This window comes from Schistocerca gregaria, chromosome 1 (assembly GCF_023897955.1).
Source record: "Schistocerca gregaria isolate iqSchGreg1 chromosome 1, iqSchGreg1.2, whole genome shotgun sequence".
Taxonomy (NCBI): Eukaryota; Metazoa; Arthropoda; class Insecta; order Orthoptera; family Acrididae; genus Schistocerca; species Schistocerca gregaria.
The window spans coordinates 973491749-973512871 of NC_064920.1; the positions used below are offsets into that span (position 1 = coordinate 973491749).

Consider the following 21123-nt stretch of genomic DNA (forward strand, 5'->3'; position numbering starts at 1 on the left):
AAAGACAGTGTACTTGTTATTCAACCTTAAATAACTTCTTCAGTATTTACATTTTCCTTTCATGAACTTTTTCTGGAAATGACACTATTCAAGCATAGCTTCCCACTTTCGCATGTCTCCCAAAATTGAGTGAGCGCGAGAATGACGATAACAGGAAAACAGTATCGAATATTGTGCGGATGATTATGGTTTGTTTCCAGAATATTGAAATCAACACGTAAATATTATTCTGCTGCGCTACTTTTCACTGTTTCGGTACTTATTGGCAAATTAATGGAATAATTTCTATGGGACGATCAAGCACATATTATTCACAAATTTTGACAGCTTAGAAACAATGCATAATTTAGCACACATGCTCTATTTCTTATAAATTAAATTACGCTTTATAAATGGATAGTCGAGTAGCCGGCCCTGTAGCTCAGGGTGTTCGGTCTGAGAGCTGGCTTGTTTCTGTCATACACAGAACTGAGTGAAGGGATCAACAACGAACTTCAACGGATGTCATGTGACGTCCGCTACGACCACACAAAAAAAGGTAGGACACTCACGCGCGAATCCTGGTGGTGAAAATAAAATTTCACTGGCAGTATTTCCCCTGCAGGGAGAGGGGAGGTGGTGGTGTAATGTTTCTGATCACCAGACTTTACGCCAACGTTTTGATTTAAATACTAAAGCTCTCCGCAGTGTGTCATGAAGTGAGGGCATGTGACAATGTTGATGGTGACCCGTCCGTCGGATGTTGTTGTTGTGGTCTTCAGTCCTGAGACTGGTTTGGTGTAGCTCTGCATGCTACTCTATCCTGTGCAAGCTTCTTCATCTCCCAGTACTTACTGCAAAGTAAATCCTTCTGAATCTGCTTAGTGTATTCATCAGTTGGTCTCCCTCTACGATTTTTACCCTCCACGCTGCCCTCCAATACTAAATTGGTGATCCATTGATGCCTCAGAACATGTCGTCCCAACAGGTCCCTTCTTCTTTTCAAGTTGTGCCATAAACTCCTCTGCTCCCCAATTCTATTAAATACCTCCTCATTAGTTATGTGGTCTACCCATCTAATCTTCAGCATTCTTCTGTAGCACCAAATTTCGAAAGCTTCTATTCTCTTCTTTTCCAAACTATTTATCGTCCATGTTTCACTTCCATACAAATACTTTCAGAAAAGACTTCCCCTTTGGTACTATTGACGAGGAGTAGGCTACGTGTCAGCGTCGAGTTTCACCCTATCCCTTCTGTCATTATCATTATACAACACAAAGACTCCGCTGCACTCCATATACACATGCGCGAGGGCACACAAACACACACAATACATACATATCGTATTTAAAAAATGTTGTAATGTAACAAGACGGAGTAGTGAAACTTACCCTTGTGGGAAAGGGGACAGGAATAAAGAAAATGATGAAACATCAGATCTCCTCGAAAAAGAGTAGCCTCTAAGCAGTATGGATCCTAAAGATTAGATTAAGCTCACGTTGACCCTATCTCTCCTTATCAGTTTATGTCAGGCAGGCATCGAAGGCACTGTGTTTCTCTTTTACTCGACTGAAAGACACACATCTCGGCCACACCATGCTCAAAACTTTCGAGGAGTTCAGCAAAAACATCAAGTTCAAGGTGAAGCTTGTGAGCATCGACAACCTCGTCTTCAAGCTGCACTACCGCGTCACCTTCGTCCTGCTGCTCGTGTGCACGATCCTGGTGACGAGCCGGCAGTACATCGGCGAGCACATCCGGTGCATCAACGACAATGGCGTCCCCAACAACGTGATCGAGACGTTCTGCTTCTTCACGAGCACGTACACCGTGGTCCGCCACCTGGACCCCGCGGCCGTGCTGAGCGGTGGCGGCATGCTACCGGGGGTGGGGCCCGACGTGGAAGGAGAACCAGTGGTGAGGCACGCCTACTACCAGTGGGTGCCGTTCGTGCTGTTCCTGCAGGCGCTCGCCTTCTACGTCCCGCACTGGATATGGCGCAACAAGGAGGGCGGTCGCCTCAAAGTGATCGTCAACATGTTCGAGTACGCCGCCCTCGTCAGCTCTGACGAAGACATCACTGTCAACAATGTACGTACCAGCCAGCGGTATATGTTCAGCAGCAGCGTGTTGTATCTGTGGGTCGAGGTGCTAGGTAAGTCGTTTGACAAAGTTCGGAGTCGTATTGTGAAATCCAGATTGCACTGCGAATCAGTATAACGTTATGTTTTTAAGTGGTAACACATAAGCTGATATGGTGGATGTACTGTTTCTTTTAGATTAGCTGAATGGGTAGATGCATTAGTTCTCGATATCCGAAAAACATTTGCCTCAGTGACACAACTAGCGCTACGCTTCATGGTTCAAATGGCTCTGAGCGCTATGAGACTTAACATCTCTGGTCATCAGTCCACTAGAACTTAGAACTACTTAAACCTAACTAACCTGAGCACATCACACACATCCATGCGCGAGGCAGGATTCGAACCTGCGACCGTAGCGGTAACGCGGTTCCAGACTGAAGCGCCTAGAACCGCACGGCCACACCGGCCTGCGTTACATTATGTTTTGGGGCATCAAGTGATATGTATGATTAGATTGATGATTTTTTGCAAGGAAGGTACAGCAAGTCGTCTCGGATGGAGGGTTATCAACAGATGTATAAGTTACTTCAGGTGTGCCCCTCGATATTCATGCTGTATGTTAATCACCTTGCCGACAATATTAATAGTAACCTCAGACTTCTCGCTACAGTTATCTATAATGAGGTACTCTCTGAAAAAATTTGCATAAATATTTAGTTAGACCTTGATACGGTTTGAAAGTGGTGCAAACATTGACAAGTTGCTTTAAATGTACTCAACTGTAAAATTGTACATTTCACGAAACGAAAAAACGTACCCTATGATTTTAATATCAGTAAGTCACACTTAGAATCTGTCAACTCACACAAATATCTGAGTGTAACACTTTGTTGGGATATGAAATTGAATGATCACATACACTCAGCCGTGGATAAAGTAGGTGTCAGACTTCTCCTTATTGTTAGAATGCTGGAGAAATGCAATCAGTCTACAAAGGAGATTGCTTGCAAATCACTCGTGCGATCCATCCTAGAATATTGCTCCAGTGTGTGGGAACTGTACAACATAGGGATAACGGAGACAGGTTTGTTTGACCTGTCAGAGAGTGTCTTAGATATGCTGAAGAAGTAGAACTGGCAGACTTTCGATTTTAGAAGTAAACTATCCCCAGAAAACGTCTTACAACGTTTCAAGTACTGGCTTTAAATGATGTCTAGGAATGTGCTTGAATATTGGTGGCTTCAGGATAGTTATGACAGCATGCAGGGATGCATTTAAACCGTAGTTCTTCCCGCATTCCTTACTTTAACAGAACGAGATAAAGCGTAGTAACTGCCACAATGAGTGCCATGCACTTCATAGGAGTTCGCAAAGTATAGCTGTCAATGTTGATAAGCTTCAGCATTTTCTTTCCTTGTAGATCCCAAAGGCATACTTTGATGTATCAATAGTGCAGTAGAAGACAATAACTCTTGAAGTCTAGAGGTTGGATTCTGAGTAGTAAGAGCCTTTTCACTTCCATTTTTGGTTCTGCTTTGTGTGTGGAGAAAAGCCATATCGCATGTAACTCGGATTTGTCGTTGATGTTTGAATACTCCTATAAATGGCTCTACGGATTGGTTCAAAGATTAGAGCGAGACAAGGTCTTTAAGATCAGCATTCTTACTGTTTTGATGCGGCCTACTGTTGTTTCTTACTCTTGCACTTACACAGACTTCATGTCACAGTCCACACAAAATAACTTGGCCCACAGCTGCGCAGACGGTGCAGCAGGGATGAGGACAAGATAATGGTGGGGATTCCGTTGTGAGCGAGTCGACCACCTTTTTTGTGGGAGGGGCGTGGGGGGGGGGGGGGGCAGGGTTGGTGCAGTTCGACAGGTGATGCCTACTCACAAGGTAGGTGTTGAGGATAAAAACTATAAGGAAAATCAGATACTGGAATACTCCAAAGAATAATTGAGGACGCCAGGTGTAAATGCAATACTGAGGTGAAGAACTTGACACAAGAGAGGAACTCATAGCGGGACGCGTCGAACCATTCAGAAGATTAATGTCAAAAAATAAGTAGTACCGGATGCATTATAGTTACAAGTATGCCTCAGTAATACAAGGAGAGCGTTGAGCAGTGTTTTGTATTTAACTGATACTGCAAAATTTATTACGCGCTCTAAACAAATGTTATTAGTTTCAGTACACGAAATTTCATGTTGTTTCCACGGTGATAAATTTGTGTCGAACTAGCACGTCTGGAAGTTATCTATTTCTGGTGGGGCAATCCTTCAGCTCGTCCTTTACTTGCCTTACTCGGTAGTAAGGTGTTTGCACAGAGTCGTGTAATCCTGTCTAAGAAACACCGTCTGGTGATAGCCTCATGTAGAACACATTACGACAGTGTGATACTTTGATATGGACGCTGTTTTTGAATGTCTTCAAGTTATTTTACAGTACTTGCTTTATAGAAATTACTATGAAACAGTTCAAAGATAAATTATAAATACCAGAGAAATGCATTCATAAGTAACTGAACCATAGACACAGATGCGTGTAACCTTTCGCACTGATGGCGTAGAGATTCAACATGGTATGGACACACAAAGTATTACAAGCCACCTTCATCCATTTCGAGCCAAACGACACACTCATCTTCTCGCCACTAGTCAGAACTGGGACCAACACGTGCGCTCGTGCGCTCCACGCTCGATGCCCTCTCAGATAACTATTCTGTGTAGGATTCAGATCAGGTAGCCTCGAGGCCATACAAGCACCCTCACAGACGTGCAGTATTCCTCAAAATGTTTAACTCCAGACAAAGCATGGAATGTGATCATGACAGTATATAGTAATTAATTAACCATAACAGTTCCCATTTTACTGCTAACAACATAGTTGACGCGTTACTGAGAACGTATATATATTTACAATTTTATATGAGCTCTAGTGAATAACAAGTACATCTTAAAAAATTCATCAGTGACATAAGGCGTGAACAAGCTGTTTAATATTTACGTTCCTATACACTGGATACCTTTCTGAGAGACGAACAAGACTTTATGAAGAATGTTCTTACTCCATATTGATCCTGTGAACTGAGCATTTGATCTGAAAGAGAGATCTACCACCTACGAGAATATACGCTACAGATATGAATTTTACTCGATTTTTGACCCATGAGATGTAGTTTGTCTTCGTGAGTTATCCCATTTATATCATGTAACATTATGGAAGGAAATTAAATGAAATATGACAGATTATGTTTATTTTTTCGTCACCAGCGTCTGGCAACATTCACAAAGTTGTATTTACGAGATTCCACAGTCCTATTGTATGCTTCTTCCAACCGAATTTATCGCTGAGTTTTAATCTCAAAAATTTAAATTCTGTTAACATCTTCTGTTTGTAAGTCCCCACGTTTTATGCATGCGTTGGACGGAAATGTCTTGAATTTAAGACGTTCTTTTACAACTTACAGACGCTAAATTATATAGTCAATATTTATTAATGTTCATGAAAAAAAATTAAACATGTAGTAAAGTAATATACTGACTTATACAAGAGTACTGCAAATAAAGGAACACGAATGGAACTTAGGTAAAATCTTTAATCTGATGGATGTAAGACTATTACATAAAAAATAAACAAATATTACTGTCCTGAAATTCACCTAACAATAGAAAAATCCAGATAGACAGATACGGTGTAAAGCCAACCCTAATAGCAACAGAGTCAAATGACATGGACATAAGTATATGGCCTAGGGCAAGAATAATAGCAATCAAACTAAAAAGTAAATCAATACGAAGTCAAAATATAAAAACACCAGTAACGAGTCCGGAATTCGTGGAAAGTGATGCTCTCAAGAATATTTAGTAAATTTGAAGACAAACTAAAGTTCTGTATATTTCTATGCCCATGTCCGTAAGAGTATATCTGACTGTGCAGGGCAATGACTACCTGGAAGTTATCTGCGTTTATCAACATAGAAAATGTATTCGGTACAGCAGGGTGTAGTAAGTTACATCTATATCTACATCTACATACTTACTCTGTAAACTACTGTGAGGTGCATGGCGCAGGGTACTCATCGTGGTACAACATAATGCGGTTTCTTCTCGTTCCAGTCACCTATGGAGATCAGGATCAATTACTTCTTAAATGCTTCTGTGCGTGCTGTAATAAGTTCAATTTTATTTGCTCGGCCCCTGCGGGGGAGATACGCAGGGAGCCAGAGAACACTATAAATTCTCCACTTATACTGGTTATTGAAATTCTGTAAGTAGCCTTTCGTGGGATAATTTCCTTCCCTCTTCAAGAACCTTCCATTTTTCATCTCCATGACCATCTTCTGTGAGTCAAACATTGGTGCCACTCTGCTTTATTATGTACAATATCCTCTATTTCTTACGGCCACCATAGTCTCGAACAGTGTTTTAGGATGAGACGCACGATGGATATGTAAGCAATTTTCTTTTCAGACTGACTTAATTTTCACAGCATCCTGTCAGCGAACCGAAATCTGTCACCTGCCCTACATACAACTGACCGTATGTGATCATTCCATTTCATATCACCACAAATTGTTAAATCCAGGTATGTGAATGTGTACTTATTCTAGGTGTGAATTATTGATATTGTGTTCATAGGATACCAGTTTTTTCGTTTTTAACGTCCCGTACTCCAGCCCCTAAAAATGGAACCCTTATCGGATAACTTTGTTGTCCATCTGACTGGCCATCTGTTAAGACCTCTTTTTCCTAAAAATGGGTAGAGGTATCAAGTTGAAATCTGTGCCAAATGCTAAGGTCTACGGTCACTTGGCGGTGTGCAAAATTTATGCTTATAAGGCAATGTAATGAAACGATACGACTAATTATGTCACATATTTTGATATTCGCGAACTCACTCATCAAAACCTTTGGGGTACTTTAACCTGGGATCATTTGTCAAGAAGCAAGTTTTCAGAGTACAAGTAAAGGAAAAAAACTCGACAACTGTTAACATCTAATTGTATCACATATTTTTTTGCCATTTGCCACCCGTCTGTATGTTAAGACCCCTTTCTCACAGGAAATAATACGGGCTCCTGTTGTAAGTCAATGCAAACAAGAGTCACATATTCGGGAACTCACTCATCAAAACTTATAGATGAACTGTCTACATAAACAATTAAGTTTTTACGGAATTCTCAGGACGGGAGTCGTCCTCACACTTTCCAGTTTTTTTTAAAGTCAGTAATTTTACATTTCTGTACGTTTATATGAATTTATCATCTTTGTGCCGCTTTGAAATCTTATCCAGATATGACTAAACTTTGCTGCAACTTTTTCAGACAGTATTTCACTGTAGATAATTGTTTCACCTGTGAAACTTCCGAAGTTTACCAGGTCGATTACCACACGAACAACAAGGTTTTCCAACACACATCCATGGTATATACATCAAGTTACTTCGTCTGCTGTTGATGATACTACATCAAGGATAACATGCTGGGTCCTTCCTACGAAGAATTCCTCAATCCAATCACAATTTTTTGATACCTCGCATGAGAGTAATTTTGTTAATAATCGTTGGTTTGTTACCATGCCATATAGTTTTCAAAATTCGAGACATACTATAATCATCTGATTGTCTTGAGCTGCTTGATCTATGGATTTCAGGATGTCATGTGAGAGAAACATAAGTCGGATTTCTCATTATCAATGTTTTGAAAATCCACGTTGATTGCCACGGAGGCGACCATTCTATTCGAAATACCACATAATGTTTGAGCTCAGAGTATGGTCTAGGATTCTGCATAGATGGACGTTAGTGAGATGAAAGGGTATTTTCTGTGCGTCACTTCTGCTACCTTTCCTATAAACGGGAGTGAGCTGTGTTTTCTTCCAATTAAGAGGCACAGTTTTTTGTTCGAGGGATCTACTGTTTATTATATTTGGAATGGGAGCTAACTCAGCTGCAAATTTTATATAGAATCTGACAGGGATTGCACCAGGCCCTGAAGCCCTGTTCACCTTTGATTCCAGATGTTTCTCAACGGCATTGACAGTAATATCTAGGTTATTCGGAGGCGAGAAAAATAAACCTTGGCAATACTTTTGAAGCTTCCTTGATAAAATAACATTTGAAAACGGAATTCAGAATTTTTGCGTTCCGTATGTTTCCCTCATTTCCGACCCAGCATCATCCATCGTGGATAACCTTGGTGGTACCGATAGCCTTTAAGTATGACAAGAATTTCTTTACGTTTCGTGAGATACCTTTCGATAAGATTCTGCTTTGTCAGTCATTGAATACTTCACACATCGTCGTCATCTTGACATTGAGAATCTCTCCACCTACAGCCCAATGCTTCGTTTTACACCTGTTGTCTACCAGTCGTTATTTCTTTAGAAGGCTCTTCACAATATTCGTACATCCGTCTCATCTTGAATTACTGTTCTGCTGGGTACATTTCCGACAAGTGAATGGTGGAATTTTTTTCGAACTTGAGCCACATGTCTTCTACATGCTTCTGCGTAGAGGAGAACCTTTTGAGTTTCTCCGGTAAGTTACGGTAAACATTGGCTAGTGATGTGAGAGGTCATTTAAGACTACTGCTGTGGTTTGTCAAGACCATTGTCAAGACCCCTGGTTAATAAACACCTATATTCTGAAGACGGCACGTTATAAAACGCACCATGAAGGTGAGTAAGAGGATGAGCGAAACACTTTAACGTACAGATGAAAGTAACAGGTAACAAATAAAACGGTACATAGCACAGGTTTTTTCAGCAGGATCAAGTGAGGGTGACGAGCTTAAAACATGCATACATGAATTACTCCTGCATTTCTCCCGTGTTGAAACATTTTGATATACAATTTACAACCATGATGTAAAAGTAAAGACTGAAAAAATCGGAGATTTTGGGGAAAAATAAGCCACAGCTACACAATCTGCAGGACTGTGGTATAAGCTTAACGTTCCCAAATGGAAATAATAAAGAAGTGTTTGCAAACTTGGTTGCTGAAGTTCGGCTTGTGGGTAAGGCGAAATTCGAAGACGGGGAAAACGATAACGAGATCGCAGCGGTGCAAGAAAAAAACGACTGACGAAACGGTAATGAGAGATGGAGATTGCAAGAGATGGAATTTGCGTCATAATGACCTCTAGATTTCAAAGTAAAATTCCTCGTTACCTGACAACAGTTTGTGAATTTCATTTGATAAATTTTTCTAAAATATTTTCTTGTCAGAATGTATGCTGCATCTATTCCTCATTTTGACTGTTCATCTGTTTACACCAAGTAAATATGAACGGTAATTGGCTCTATAAATGGCAAATATGCAGAGAGCTCTTCGTTTCCGTTCGCAGTCGTCATCTCGAGAACAATCACCACGATAAACAGGTCGCCACATGTTGACCGTAGACACACAGATAACGTTGTTGTGGGATACTGGTTTCTCGTCCACATTCCTCTGTAAGTGCTCACTAAAATTTATGTGAGCCCATCACAGCCCACAAACGCTTGACTGCGTAACAGATCGTATTTCAAACAGGGAGCGAAATTATAAAGAGACTGATAAAAAAACTGTCTCCCCATAAGATTATTTAGTTAATGTTTCATTGTGGGACAGTGTTGCTCTCATTTAGTTCAATTTATGTGACGTAACACATTGCACACAAACTGGTAATGAATTTTTGGAAACAGGTTCAGTGGAATACCAACCGCAAAAGACCTAGGAATTATTGCCTAGAGAGACCTAAAATATAATGAATGCATTAAGAAGAAGATTCCAGGTAGGTTAATTAGTAGCATATTAAGGAAATTTAGTTCATCCACAAAAAAAACTTCCAAACCGCTACTTCGACCAGTTCTTGAGTACTGCTTATCCATCTGGGACTCTTACCAGTTTATATTAATAGAACGAATAGAGCAGGTCGGACGAAGAGATCTTAGTACCTGACCACGATAATACTGCACCTGCCCTCCCGTCACCACTATCGGAAACACGCGCTGACTTTACAGTAAACAAGTGCAGTGGCCACTAAGGAAACACAGAGAATTAAGATTCCAAGATATTTTTGTGTATAAAGTGGCTCAGCCTGTCCTAGTGAGATATCACGATAAAAACGCACGATAAGCCAACCGAAATGCCGTCACTCATAGATGCAATAATATTTAGTCGACTAATACAAGAGCGGCGTTGTTTTTTACGGTGAGGTTTGCCATTGAACTTTCGAGAGCGTACGATCCAAGAACAGTCGAGCAACACATTACTTCCTCCCACGTATGTCTCACTAAAAGACCACGTCGAGAAAATAAGAGAAATTAGAGCTCATACGAACGTATAGCTAAAGTCATACATAACTGCAGCCCTTCGAATGAATTACCTATAACGGATAACATTAAAAAGTGGATGGCGAAAGATAAATGCGATGATATTGCAAATACAAAGTTTTTCCATAATCGACATAATGTATTGATAGAAGACGATGAATAGAAGTGTTTTCAGGAAATACTCATAACAAAACTTTATTATTCAGTCAATGGACAGTGCCAACCAAATGGAGGAACACGGTTTTGAAACGTAAAACATAATTTCAGCGTAACTGTTCTGAAAAATTTAGATTCGAAATGTATCTTCATCAGCTCCGAAAAAGTATGAAACATTTTTGAGCGAATGTGAAAATATTTAAATGTGAATACCAAGGCACAGCTGTAGTTAGAAAGCAAAGACCAATCACATATCGATTACTAAGAGGGAAAGCAGCAAGTGAATTACCTATAAATTGCAAAATTTTTAAGGCACAGAAATACTCCACAGAACCGAGAAATATTATCCCTGTTAGTTGCTTCTCCAAATAATAATTAAGTAATCGATTAATGAATGGAAATGCGGAGAATGAGTAATTCGTCCACTTTTAAATCACAGGTGCGTACAGTAAAGGTCTTCGTTCCGAAGATTGGTTTGATGTTGTTCTCCACGCTACTGTATCCTGTACAAGCCTCTCCAATCTGAACGTGCTTACTGTACTTGGTTCTTGGTCTTCCTCAGCAATTTTAACCCCACCCCCCTCCATCACACTTACCTCCAACATTAAACTGACGATTCCTTGACGTCTCAGAATGTGTCCTATCAACTGATCGCTGCTTTTAGTGAAGGTATGTCACAAACTTCTTTTTTCTCCATTTCGGTTCAGTATCTCGTCAGATGTACAGTACTGCTAAGTGAATCGATCCGTGAGTTGAAAGGAATGTACCATAAATGGACAACTAAGCGCCGGAGGTTGGGCTCGAGGTGAATCAAGACAAAATGGAGTTCCTGCAATTAGGATGAAGACAAGAGCTGCAAGAATTTGTTGAGACAAATGGCATGACGTTCAACAGAGTTCACCAGTTCATATACTTGGGATCTTAGCTTACCAGCAACAACAACATAGAAATGGACATCAAGGGACAAAAATATGAACGAAATGCAAATATTTCCGGAGGGAGACTCTCAGCTCAGAATCTGTATCAGCAAATACCGAGATTAGAATCTATTATGCAGTGACATGACCAGCACTCATGTACAGTTCAGAAATTTGGAGCGTGACACAACGTGAAAAGGAAAAACTGTTAATATTGGAAAGGAAAGTAATGACGAAGATATGAGGACCAACCTCTTGTTGCAATAACCAGCAATACTACGGAATCTGAAGAGCAAAAAAATCTGGAGGGCAGGACTTATAGTCCGAGTGCCAGAAGAGACAGGCGAAGAAACATTTGAGGGGAAACCAAACACCAGACTCCCCGTAGGGCGACCAAAGCAGCGCTGGATGGTCGGCGTAGTGAAGGAAATGGCATCCCTGGAGATTGAAGAGACCTGGAGGAACCGAGCACAGAAAGAAAGAAATGGAGGCAGATTGTGGAAGCAGCACGTGCTATGCAGAGCCTGTGACCGCTAAATATTACTTTCTGTTCTATCCTATCTCGTCATTAGTTAATTAGTATAGCATTATCATTCTACTACAGCACATTTCAAAACATCTTCTAGTCTAAACTATTTGTGGTCCACGTTTTACATCCGTTCAAGGATGCATTCCAAAGAAGTACCTCTAACGAAAACTTTTCACTGGGCCTGACAAATTTCTCTTTAGGAGAAATGCTACTGTCGCCATTGCTATTGAATTTAACATCCTCTCTACTTCGACCATCATGTATTAATTTGCTGCCAAAATATGAAAAATAATTTACTATTGCCAGTGTCTCGTTTCCTAATCTTATTTCTTCAACATCGTCTAATAATAATTGTACTAAATTCCACTACCCTTGTTCTGCTGTTTTTAATGTTCGTCTTAAATCCTGAAAACACTGCCCATTCCGTTCAACTGCACGTCCGAATTGTTAGCTGTCGCTGGCAGAATTACAATATCGTCAGTAAACCTCAATGTTTTCATCTCTTTTTCCTGAATTCTAATTCCTTCTCTATATATTTCTCTGCTTGCTCATTGTACAGACTGAATAACATCGTGGATAAGCTACAACCCTATATCACTCCCTTCTCAACTACTGTGTTTCTTTCATGTCCGACTTTTACAATTGCCGTATGATTTCTACACAAGTTGTATTTAACCTTTCGTTCCGAGTGTTCTACCACTGCTACCTTCAGAATTTAGAGCAGCGCATTCTAGATAACATTGTCAAAACGCTTAGGTGAATAATAGCGCTTTTAATATAAAAATTTTCTATATGTCATATCAGGATATACTGTAAAAGGAACTGTCACAGAATAAAACTGATCAGGGACCCAGAGGAGGGCCACTACATCTGCGAGGGAAACATCGGTTTCATTCAGACACTTATTTTTACAATCTGACGCGACACTTTACCCAGGAAACTTATGTTAACTGATTCTCGTCATGGAAGCACACGGGATTATATAAGGTGCTTTATTAATTTTAAGATGTTCGTATTTTGTAATTAAGTTTGTTCGTGATCTGTACGTAATTAAAGAAACTGAAAACTGTCTATCACTCAACCACGATATTATTGCACACAGCCCTTATCGAAAATGTGCGGTGACGTTACTGTTAACAAGTACAGTGGTGACTAAGGAAAACAAATCTCACTTTAAAGTCTTTCAGATCAGCTGTGCGTATACTATCAGCCACGATTATACTCTGGCTCATGAGAAGCCACCGAAGCGCCCTACGCCCAGGTGCAACAATATTGTGGTCCACTATGACTTCTTGCTTTACATTTTTCAATGGACTATTTGTATCATGATAAATATTGAGTCTTTTCAATAATTAATGTTAAAACAATTGCGTAGAAACTTCTTTGGATGTTCGCAAATATTTCTTTCCTTGGCCTTTACAGTAAGAGAACTACACTTTTCTCCATTCCTTTACTTATTATCATCTACAAAAGGGACAGTATGCACAGTTTTTAACAATGCAAGTACTAATTGTTTATGTGTATTAGAAATAACGGACGATTCAGTGGAACCATTTAATATACCAATTATTTAAAATTAAGAGTATTTACTGATATTTCTTCGATATGGAACTGATACACAATGTCTCTCGTTATTCAGTTAAGACAAAAATTATGAAGCTACTGTGTCTACTATTCCATAATACTTTAACTCATTCAAGTGGATATAATTGTTCACACATTCAAAATCCTCAGCTAATTAACGAAATATTTCCAATGGTAATAATTTCTGATTAAGTGATTTCGTTACGTCATCTGTTCTCTTTGGTGATACGTGGCTACGCATCCCGATAATAATCATATGCCCCTTAGTGTTTTGTACATTTGCGTCAATGGTAATGTGTTTGTTACTACCTCTTACATGAAAATATGGTTAAGATTATTATGAACTATTCCATAGCCACGAAGACCTTTCTACTTACATTCTGTGCAAGCGACATTAGCATACTTCTTTTTCGTGGATGTGTATTACGTATTCTTGTATTCTTGACATGTTCCACGTCCTTGATGAACTTCTCACTATGTATCTGTGGAACAAAAAGTATGTTGTCAGCTTATAATGAAAACTTCGTATCTCATAAAAGTTATGATGTATGGTATTCTTGTTTCACGTTTCCCTGTCAGTATGCGTAGCTTTTTTTTTTTTTTTTGTTGCTCACTAGAGCAGCTTTCCTTCTTAATAGCTGAAATACGAGGTTTTATACCTGATAAAAATATTTATTTTATGCATTTTTTAGATGTACGTTTTTCACTCTAAGTCTGTGATATCTAATCTTATACAAGTTCTTCAGTTAACAGCTGTTTGAAATATAAATTATTTGCAAGTAAGATTTTTCAAAAAAAAATTTAAGTGTTTATAAATTCTGTTGTACATGGTCTTCTGGGAATAGCAGGCACAAATGAGATTGCTTGGTGTCTTATCTTCCTTTTAGTGAACTGATTTGACAACAGCATATATAAGGGTGTTTGGGAAATTGCCACTGTAGAAAGTAAACTATGAGAAGGAGACAAAGTGTAGATGAGTAGCTGACAACTTGTTCCATAAAATTTCGGAGTGCAGCAGTATAAATTCAGCTTATTCTTCTAATATTTCGGCTGAATACCGTCCAGCCATCTTCAGAGTGGTCGGAGGTGACTAACGCGGGTTCGATCCTTGGGTGGAAAAGGACGAAGCAAGTGCTGGAGCGTTAGTCACCTAGATTAGATTAGATTAGATTAGATTAGTTTTCGTTCCATAGATCCGTGTTGAAGAGATCCTCGTGGATGTGGAACATGTCACTTTTTTTTTATTTTTTAAGCTGAAATAACGATACTAATAGTATAAATATATACAGCACATCATTTGTTTCTATTAAAGAATTCGTCAATGGAGTAGAAAGAGTTGGCCACTAGTAAGTCTTTCAGGCTCCTTTTAAACTGATCTCTATTTGTAACTAAATTTTTTATGTTTTTTTGGGCACATTATTGAAGATGAGTGTTCCTGAGTAGTGGAACCCTTTTTTAACTAAAGTAAGTGCTTTTAAATCCTTATGCAGATCATTTTTGTTCCTGGTATGGTATGTATGATCTGAGCTGTTTGTTGGAAAAAGAGATTATTTAGGACAAATTTCATTAAGGAGTAAATATACTGAGAGGCAGTAGTTAGTATACCCAGTTCTTTGAAGAGGTTTCTACAAGACGTCCGTGAGTTTACTCCACAAATAATACGAATTACACGCTTTTGGACTCTGAAAACTTTTGTTTGACTTGAAGAGTTACCACAAAATATTATACCATATGACATTATGCAATGAAAGTAGGCCAAGTATGCAAGCTTTTTCACTTTTATGTCGCCTATGTCTACTAACACTCGAATTGCGAATACAGATTTGTTAAGGCGTTTCTGCAGTTCTGTGGTGTGCTCCAACCAACTGAATTTATTATCAAGTTGTAATCCCAGGAATTTAAGACTGTCAACCTCTTCTATCTGCTCTTCTTCGTACGTTATGCATATGCTGGGTGGAAAGCTCTTACAGGTTCTGAATTCCATATGGTGAGTCTTTTCAAAGTTTAATGTCAGTGAGTTGGCTTTAAACCATTTATTAATATTCATGAAAATATCATTAGCAGATCTTTCTAGAACTACACTCGACTTACTATTTATTGCAATACTCGTGTCATCTGCAAACAAAACGAACTCTGCTTCTGGCAGTGTAACTGATGAGAGATCATTAATGTACACAAGAAAAAGCAATGGCCCTAAGATGGATCCTTGTGGGACACCACATGTAATTTCTTCCCATTCTCATGATGACTGATGACTTAATTCACTAGTCCCTTGCACTGACACGCTTTGTTTCCTGTTAGCGAGGTATTACTTGAATCATTTTGCAGCACTGCCCGTGACACCATAGAATTCTAATTTATTTAAAAGGATGTTGTGGTTTACACAATCGAATGCCTTTGACAAATCACAGAAAATACCTGCTGCTTGTAACTTGTTATTTAATGAATTAAGTACATTTTCATTGTAGGTGTAAATAGCCTTTTCGATATCAGAACCCTTCAGAAATCCAAACTGTGTTCTTGATAATATGTTATTTGCGGTCAGATGGTTGAGAAGCTGCCTGTAGATTACTTTTTATAAAATTTTTGAGAATGCTGGCAAAAGTGAAATCGGTCTGTAGTTTGATGGCATCTCTTTATCCCCTTTCTTGAATAGAGGCTTAACATCTGAATATTTCAGCCAGCCAGGAAATGTCCCAGTTATAATTGACTGGTTACACAAGTAACTTAGAATTGTACTAAACTCACAAGAACATGTCTTAATTAACTTTGTTGATATTTCATCGTAACTACTAGAATGCTTTGTTTTTAAAGATTTTATTATGGAAGTTATTTCTTTTGGTGACGTGAGTGACATATTTATGTCCCTAAAGCTATTTGTAAGGGCTAGTTTCAGATATTCAAGGGAATTATTTACTGATCCTGACAATCCCATTCTATCAGTAACGGATATAAAATACTTGTTAAATAGATTTGCCACACTATACCCATCGGTTACTAATGTGTCATCTACCCTTAGTGCTATTTGCTCCTGTTCCTTTCTGGTTCTACCAGTCTCCTCTTTCACTATATCCCATATTGTTTTTATTTTGTTCCCTGACATTGCTATCTTCTTCTCGTAGTGTATTTGTTTAGATGCCTGAATTACTTTTTTTAATATTTTACAGTATTCCTTGTATTTAGCTAAATCATCAGCATTGGAGCTATTCTTGGTCGAGAGATACATTTTCCTTTTTGTCTTACAGGAAATCTTTATTCCTTGGGTGATCCATGGTTTTATTATAGACTTCTGTTTAATTTGAGTAACTTTTAGTGGAAAACAGTTTTCAAACATGGTACTGACATTGTTCATGAATGTGTTATATTTTTCATTCATGTCATGAGCACAATAAACATCTTTCCAGTTCATATCTTTGAGCAGTTTTCTAAAACACTCCATTTTTGGTTGATTGAATACTCTCCTGTACTCAAATTTAGCAGTCTTGATAATCTGCTTAGAATTTACATCTAAAACAAGGAGCTGCATGTCACGATCTGATGGTCCATTTATTACAGGTTTTATGATATGATTTTGTTTCTTTGATATCTCTATAAAAATGTTATCAATGGCTGTCCTTGAGGATTTAGTGATCCTAGTTGGAAAGTTTACATTGTAAGTTAGATTGAAAGACAACATTACTAACTGCAGTAAATGTTTACTGGAAGATTGAATTAGAAAATCTGTATTAAAGTCACCAGCAATCAAAATTTCTATGTTTCTTACTGTTAAATAACCCAAAAGAGCTTCTAGGTGATTTATGAATAGATTATAATTTCCTGCAGGTGCTCGGTAAATAGTTACTATTATATAGGATCTGTTATGGAACTCTACTTCTGTTGCACATGCTTCTAGATGCTGCTCTAAACAGAATTTATTAATGTCAATGTTCTTGAATTTATGGCATTTTTTAATAAATGTGGCAACTCCTCCTCCCTCCATATCTACTCTGCACAAGTAGGAAGCTAGCTTAAATCCTGAATCGACTCACTCTGAAGATAGCTAGACGGTCTTCAGCCGAAATATTAGAAGAAGCTGATGTTATGCGGCTGCTCGCCCGAAATTTATGGAACAGTCTTTAAGCCGCGAAAACATGAAGATGCACAGCTGACAGCTTATATATTATTAACATCTTAGAGTAGACTACAGAAATTTTTCTACATTGGTCTCAAATATAACCTTTCCATCTACAAACTTTAAATCTTTCTTAGATATTGAGCAATGCAGCATATGGAGAAGGTTGTTTCGTATCTTAAAGACTGTAAAGTGGTGTGGGTTTTGACCAGCGCTGTTCTGTATTAAACTACCTGTAAGATTGCAACTGTTTGCTAGACTGGCACTCGACGCGAAACGTTGCCTTCCATAGCCTATGCTCTTATACCATAAGTTGGCTGGATATGACTCAAGACCTTAACAGTCTTACTTCTTCCAGACCCTCTCTCCTACCTTCTAAACTTATTAGAAGTTGCCCAGTAACCCTTGCAGGAGGACCAACACTCCTGAAGGAAACGATGTTGCGAACAAATGGCAGCACCAGTGCTTACGGGATTGTTCCCACATGTGAAACTGTGATAAAAATAAAGCAGAGAGTGCAGTTAGTCAGTCGTGCCTGAATGGCTCGTTCGATAAGAGCACTATGCTTGAATGTCATGGTTCCGGGTTCGAATCCCAATACGAAACAATTTAAATCTGTCAGGAAATACTCCAAAACACCAAACCCTCCACTGCAAAGTGAATGATAAATTCATTTTTATCTCCTTGCAGAAGAAGATACCGTCGCGAAAGGCACGAGAAGAGAACATAGCTGTGGTGAGGAAGGCGTTCCTGGAGCGTCTGCACCTGAACCGGCCGTGGGCAATGTGGATGGTGTTCTGTGAAGTGCTCAACGCGGTCAACCTGGTGGCGCAGTTCGCGCTCACCAACGCCTTCCTGGGTGGGCAGTTCCTCTCGCTCGGGCCTAAAGTCGTCGAGACCAGCGGCGACGACGCCGACATTCTAGACATCGTATTTCCCAAGGTACGCTCTAGACATAGCGACCCGTCAGCGTGAAGCAACTAACAACACAGTGGATGATCGTCACTGACAGTTATAAACACGCTGATGAGCCAAAACGTCATTTATGTATCGAACGATAAAAAACATATACCGGGTGATCAAAAAGTCAGTATAAATTTGAAAACTGAATAAATCACGAAATAATGTAGATAGAGAGGTACAAATTGACGCACGTGATTGGAATGACATGGGGTTTTATGAGAACCAAAAAAATACAAAAGTTCCAAAAAATATCCGACAGATGGCATTTCATCTAATCAGAATAACATTAATTAGCATAAGAAAGTAAGACAAAGAAAAGATGATGTTCTTTACAGGAAATGCTCATTGTGTCCACCATCATTCCTCAACAATAGCTGTAGTCGAGAAATAATGTTGTGAACAGCACTGTAAAGCATGTCCGGAGCTATGGTGAGGCATTGGCGTCGGATGTTGTCTTTCAGCATCCCTAGTGATGTCGTTCGATCACGATACACTTTCGACTTCTGGAAACCCCAAAGTCGGACAGAGAGGCCTGGGGACCTGGGAGGCCAACCATGACGATTGTCGTGCGCAGTCACTGACGTTTTGCTGCTCAGCGCCATCTGTCGGACATCTTGTGAACTTTTTTTGTTCTAATAAAACCCCATGTCACTCCAAGCATGTGTGTCAATTTGTACCTCTCTATCTACATTATTCCGTGATTTATTCAGTTTTCAAATTTATACTGACTGTTTGATCACCCGGTATATACAGGGTGAGTCATGAAGATATGCAAATATTTTAATATGTTATTCTACAAGTAAAACTAAAGAAAAAAGTTCATATAAACGTAGGTCGGCAAATGTTTAGTTACGGGATTACGGCTAATAAAAGATTTTGCCTGAAATTTAGGAACTTCGCTAATGTGAAGCCATCGCAAAACTGTAAGAGGTTAAAGTGAAGCACGATTTCCATTTATTTTGTTGTAATTGGCCTGGTGGTGTTAATAAAACATGTCCCAGGCGTGCATCTGCAGTAGTTTTCCAGGACTGATTATGAGCGCTAGGTAGAGAACCTGTCTCCGGTGACATTCGAAATACTTCACTAATGGTTCATGCATTCGGAATCCTCCTAGTTGGATAACGTACGCGATATTCGTAAACTGCTGCCATAAATAAACGCCATATCGGAGTATTACTCTGTCGGAAATTTAAAAGGCGTCCCTATTTTATAAATGATCTACAAACTACAACAGTTACCATGTGGTTTCACTTAAATAAACAGTTGTTACTAAACTATGTGATCAAAGGTATTCGGACATTCCCAAAATTATACGTATGAAAAAGGTGCATTGTGCTGCCACCTACTGCCAGCTACTACGTATCAGCGACCTCAGTAGTCATTAGACATCGCGAGACAGCAGAATGGGCCGCTCCGTGAAACTCACGGACTTCAAACGTGGTCAGGTAGATTGGGTGTCACTTGTGTCATACGTCTGTACGCGAGATTTCCACCCTCCTAAACAATCCCAGGTCCACTGTTTTCGATATGATAGTGAAGTGGAAACGTGAAGGGACACGTACAGGACAAGAGCGACATCGTCTGGCTCTGAGCACTATGGGACTTAACATCTATGGTCATCAGTCCGCGAGAACTTAGAACTACTTAAACCTGACTAACCTAAGGACATCACACAACACCCAGTCATCACGAGGCAGAGAAAATCCCTGACCCCGCCGGGAATCGAACCCGGGAACCCGGACGCGGGAAGCGAGAACGCTATCGCACGACCACGAGCTGCCGACCGACCTCGTCTGTTGACTGACGGAGACCGCCGACAGTTTAAGAGGGTCGTAATGTTTAATAGGCAGACAGCTATGCACACGGGAACCGCGGTTGCAGGTTCGGATCCTGCCTCTGGCATGGATGTGTGTGATGTCCTTACGTTAGTTAGGATTAAGTAGTTCTAAGTCTAGGGGACTGATGACCTCAGAAGTCAAGTCCCATAGTGCTCAGAGCCATTTCAATCAGCCAGACTATCATACAGGAATTCCAAACTGCATTAGGATCCACTGCAAGTACTATGACAGTTATGCGAGAGATTAGAAAACTTTTATTTCATGGTCGAGCGGCTGCTCATAAGTCGCACATAACGCCGGTAAATAAACGACGCCTCGCTTGGTGTATGGAGGGTAAACATTGGACGATTGAACAATGGGAAAAAGTTGTGTGGAGTGGCGAATCATGGTACACAATGTGGCTATCCGATGGCAGGGTGTGGGTATGGGGAATGCCCGGTGAATGTCATCTGCCAGCGTGTGTAGTGCCAACAGTAAAAGTCGGAGGCGGTGGTGTGTGGTGGTCTTTTTCATGGGGGAGGGGGGGGGGGGGGGGCAGGCTTGCACCCTTTGATGTTTTGCTTGGCACTACCACAGCACAGGCCTACATTGGTATTTTAAGCACCTTAGTGCTTCCCACTGTTGATGAGAAATTAGGGGATGGCG

General features: G+C 39.8%; 1 protein-coding gene across 2 annotated transcripts in view; it reads left to right on the forward strand.

The window, feature by feature from the left end:
• The window catches only part of LOC126276967 (innexin inx7), a 163640-nt gene that overhangs the window by 129173 nt on the left and 13344 nt on the right, over nucleotides 1-21123 (forward strand). Inside the window, exons 1-2 of one of the 2 annotated variants that reach the window (XM_049977319.1) lie at nucleotides 1505-2070; nucleotides 18368-18619. In XM_049977319.1, coding sequence (XP_049833276.1) covers nucleotides 1576-2070; nucleotides 18368-18619 — 747 coding nt within the window. In that variant the 5' untranslated portion in view covers nucleotides 1505-1575. Of the gene's footprint in view, nucleotides 1-1504; nucleotides 2071-18367; nucleotides 18620-21123 lie in introns of those variants that run through there. The other variant, XM_049977320.1, reaches the window with a different exon arrangement.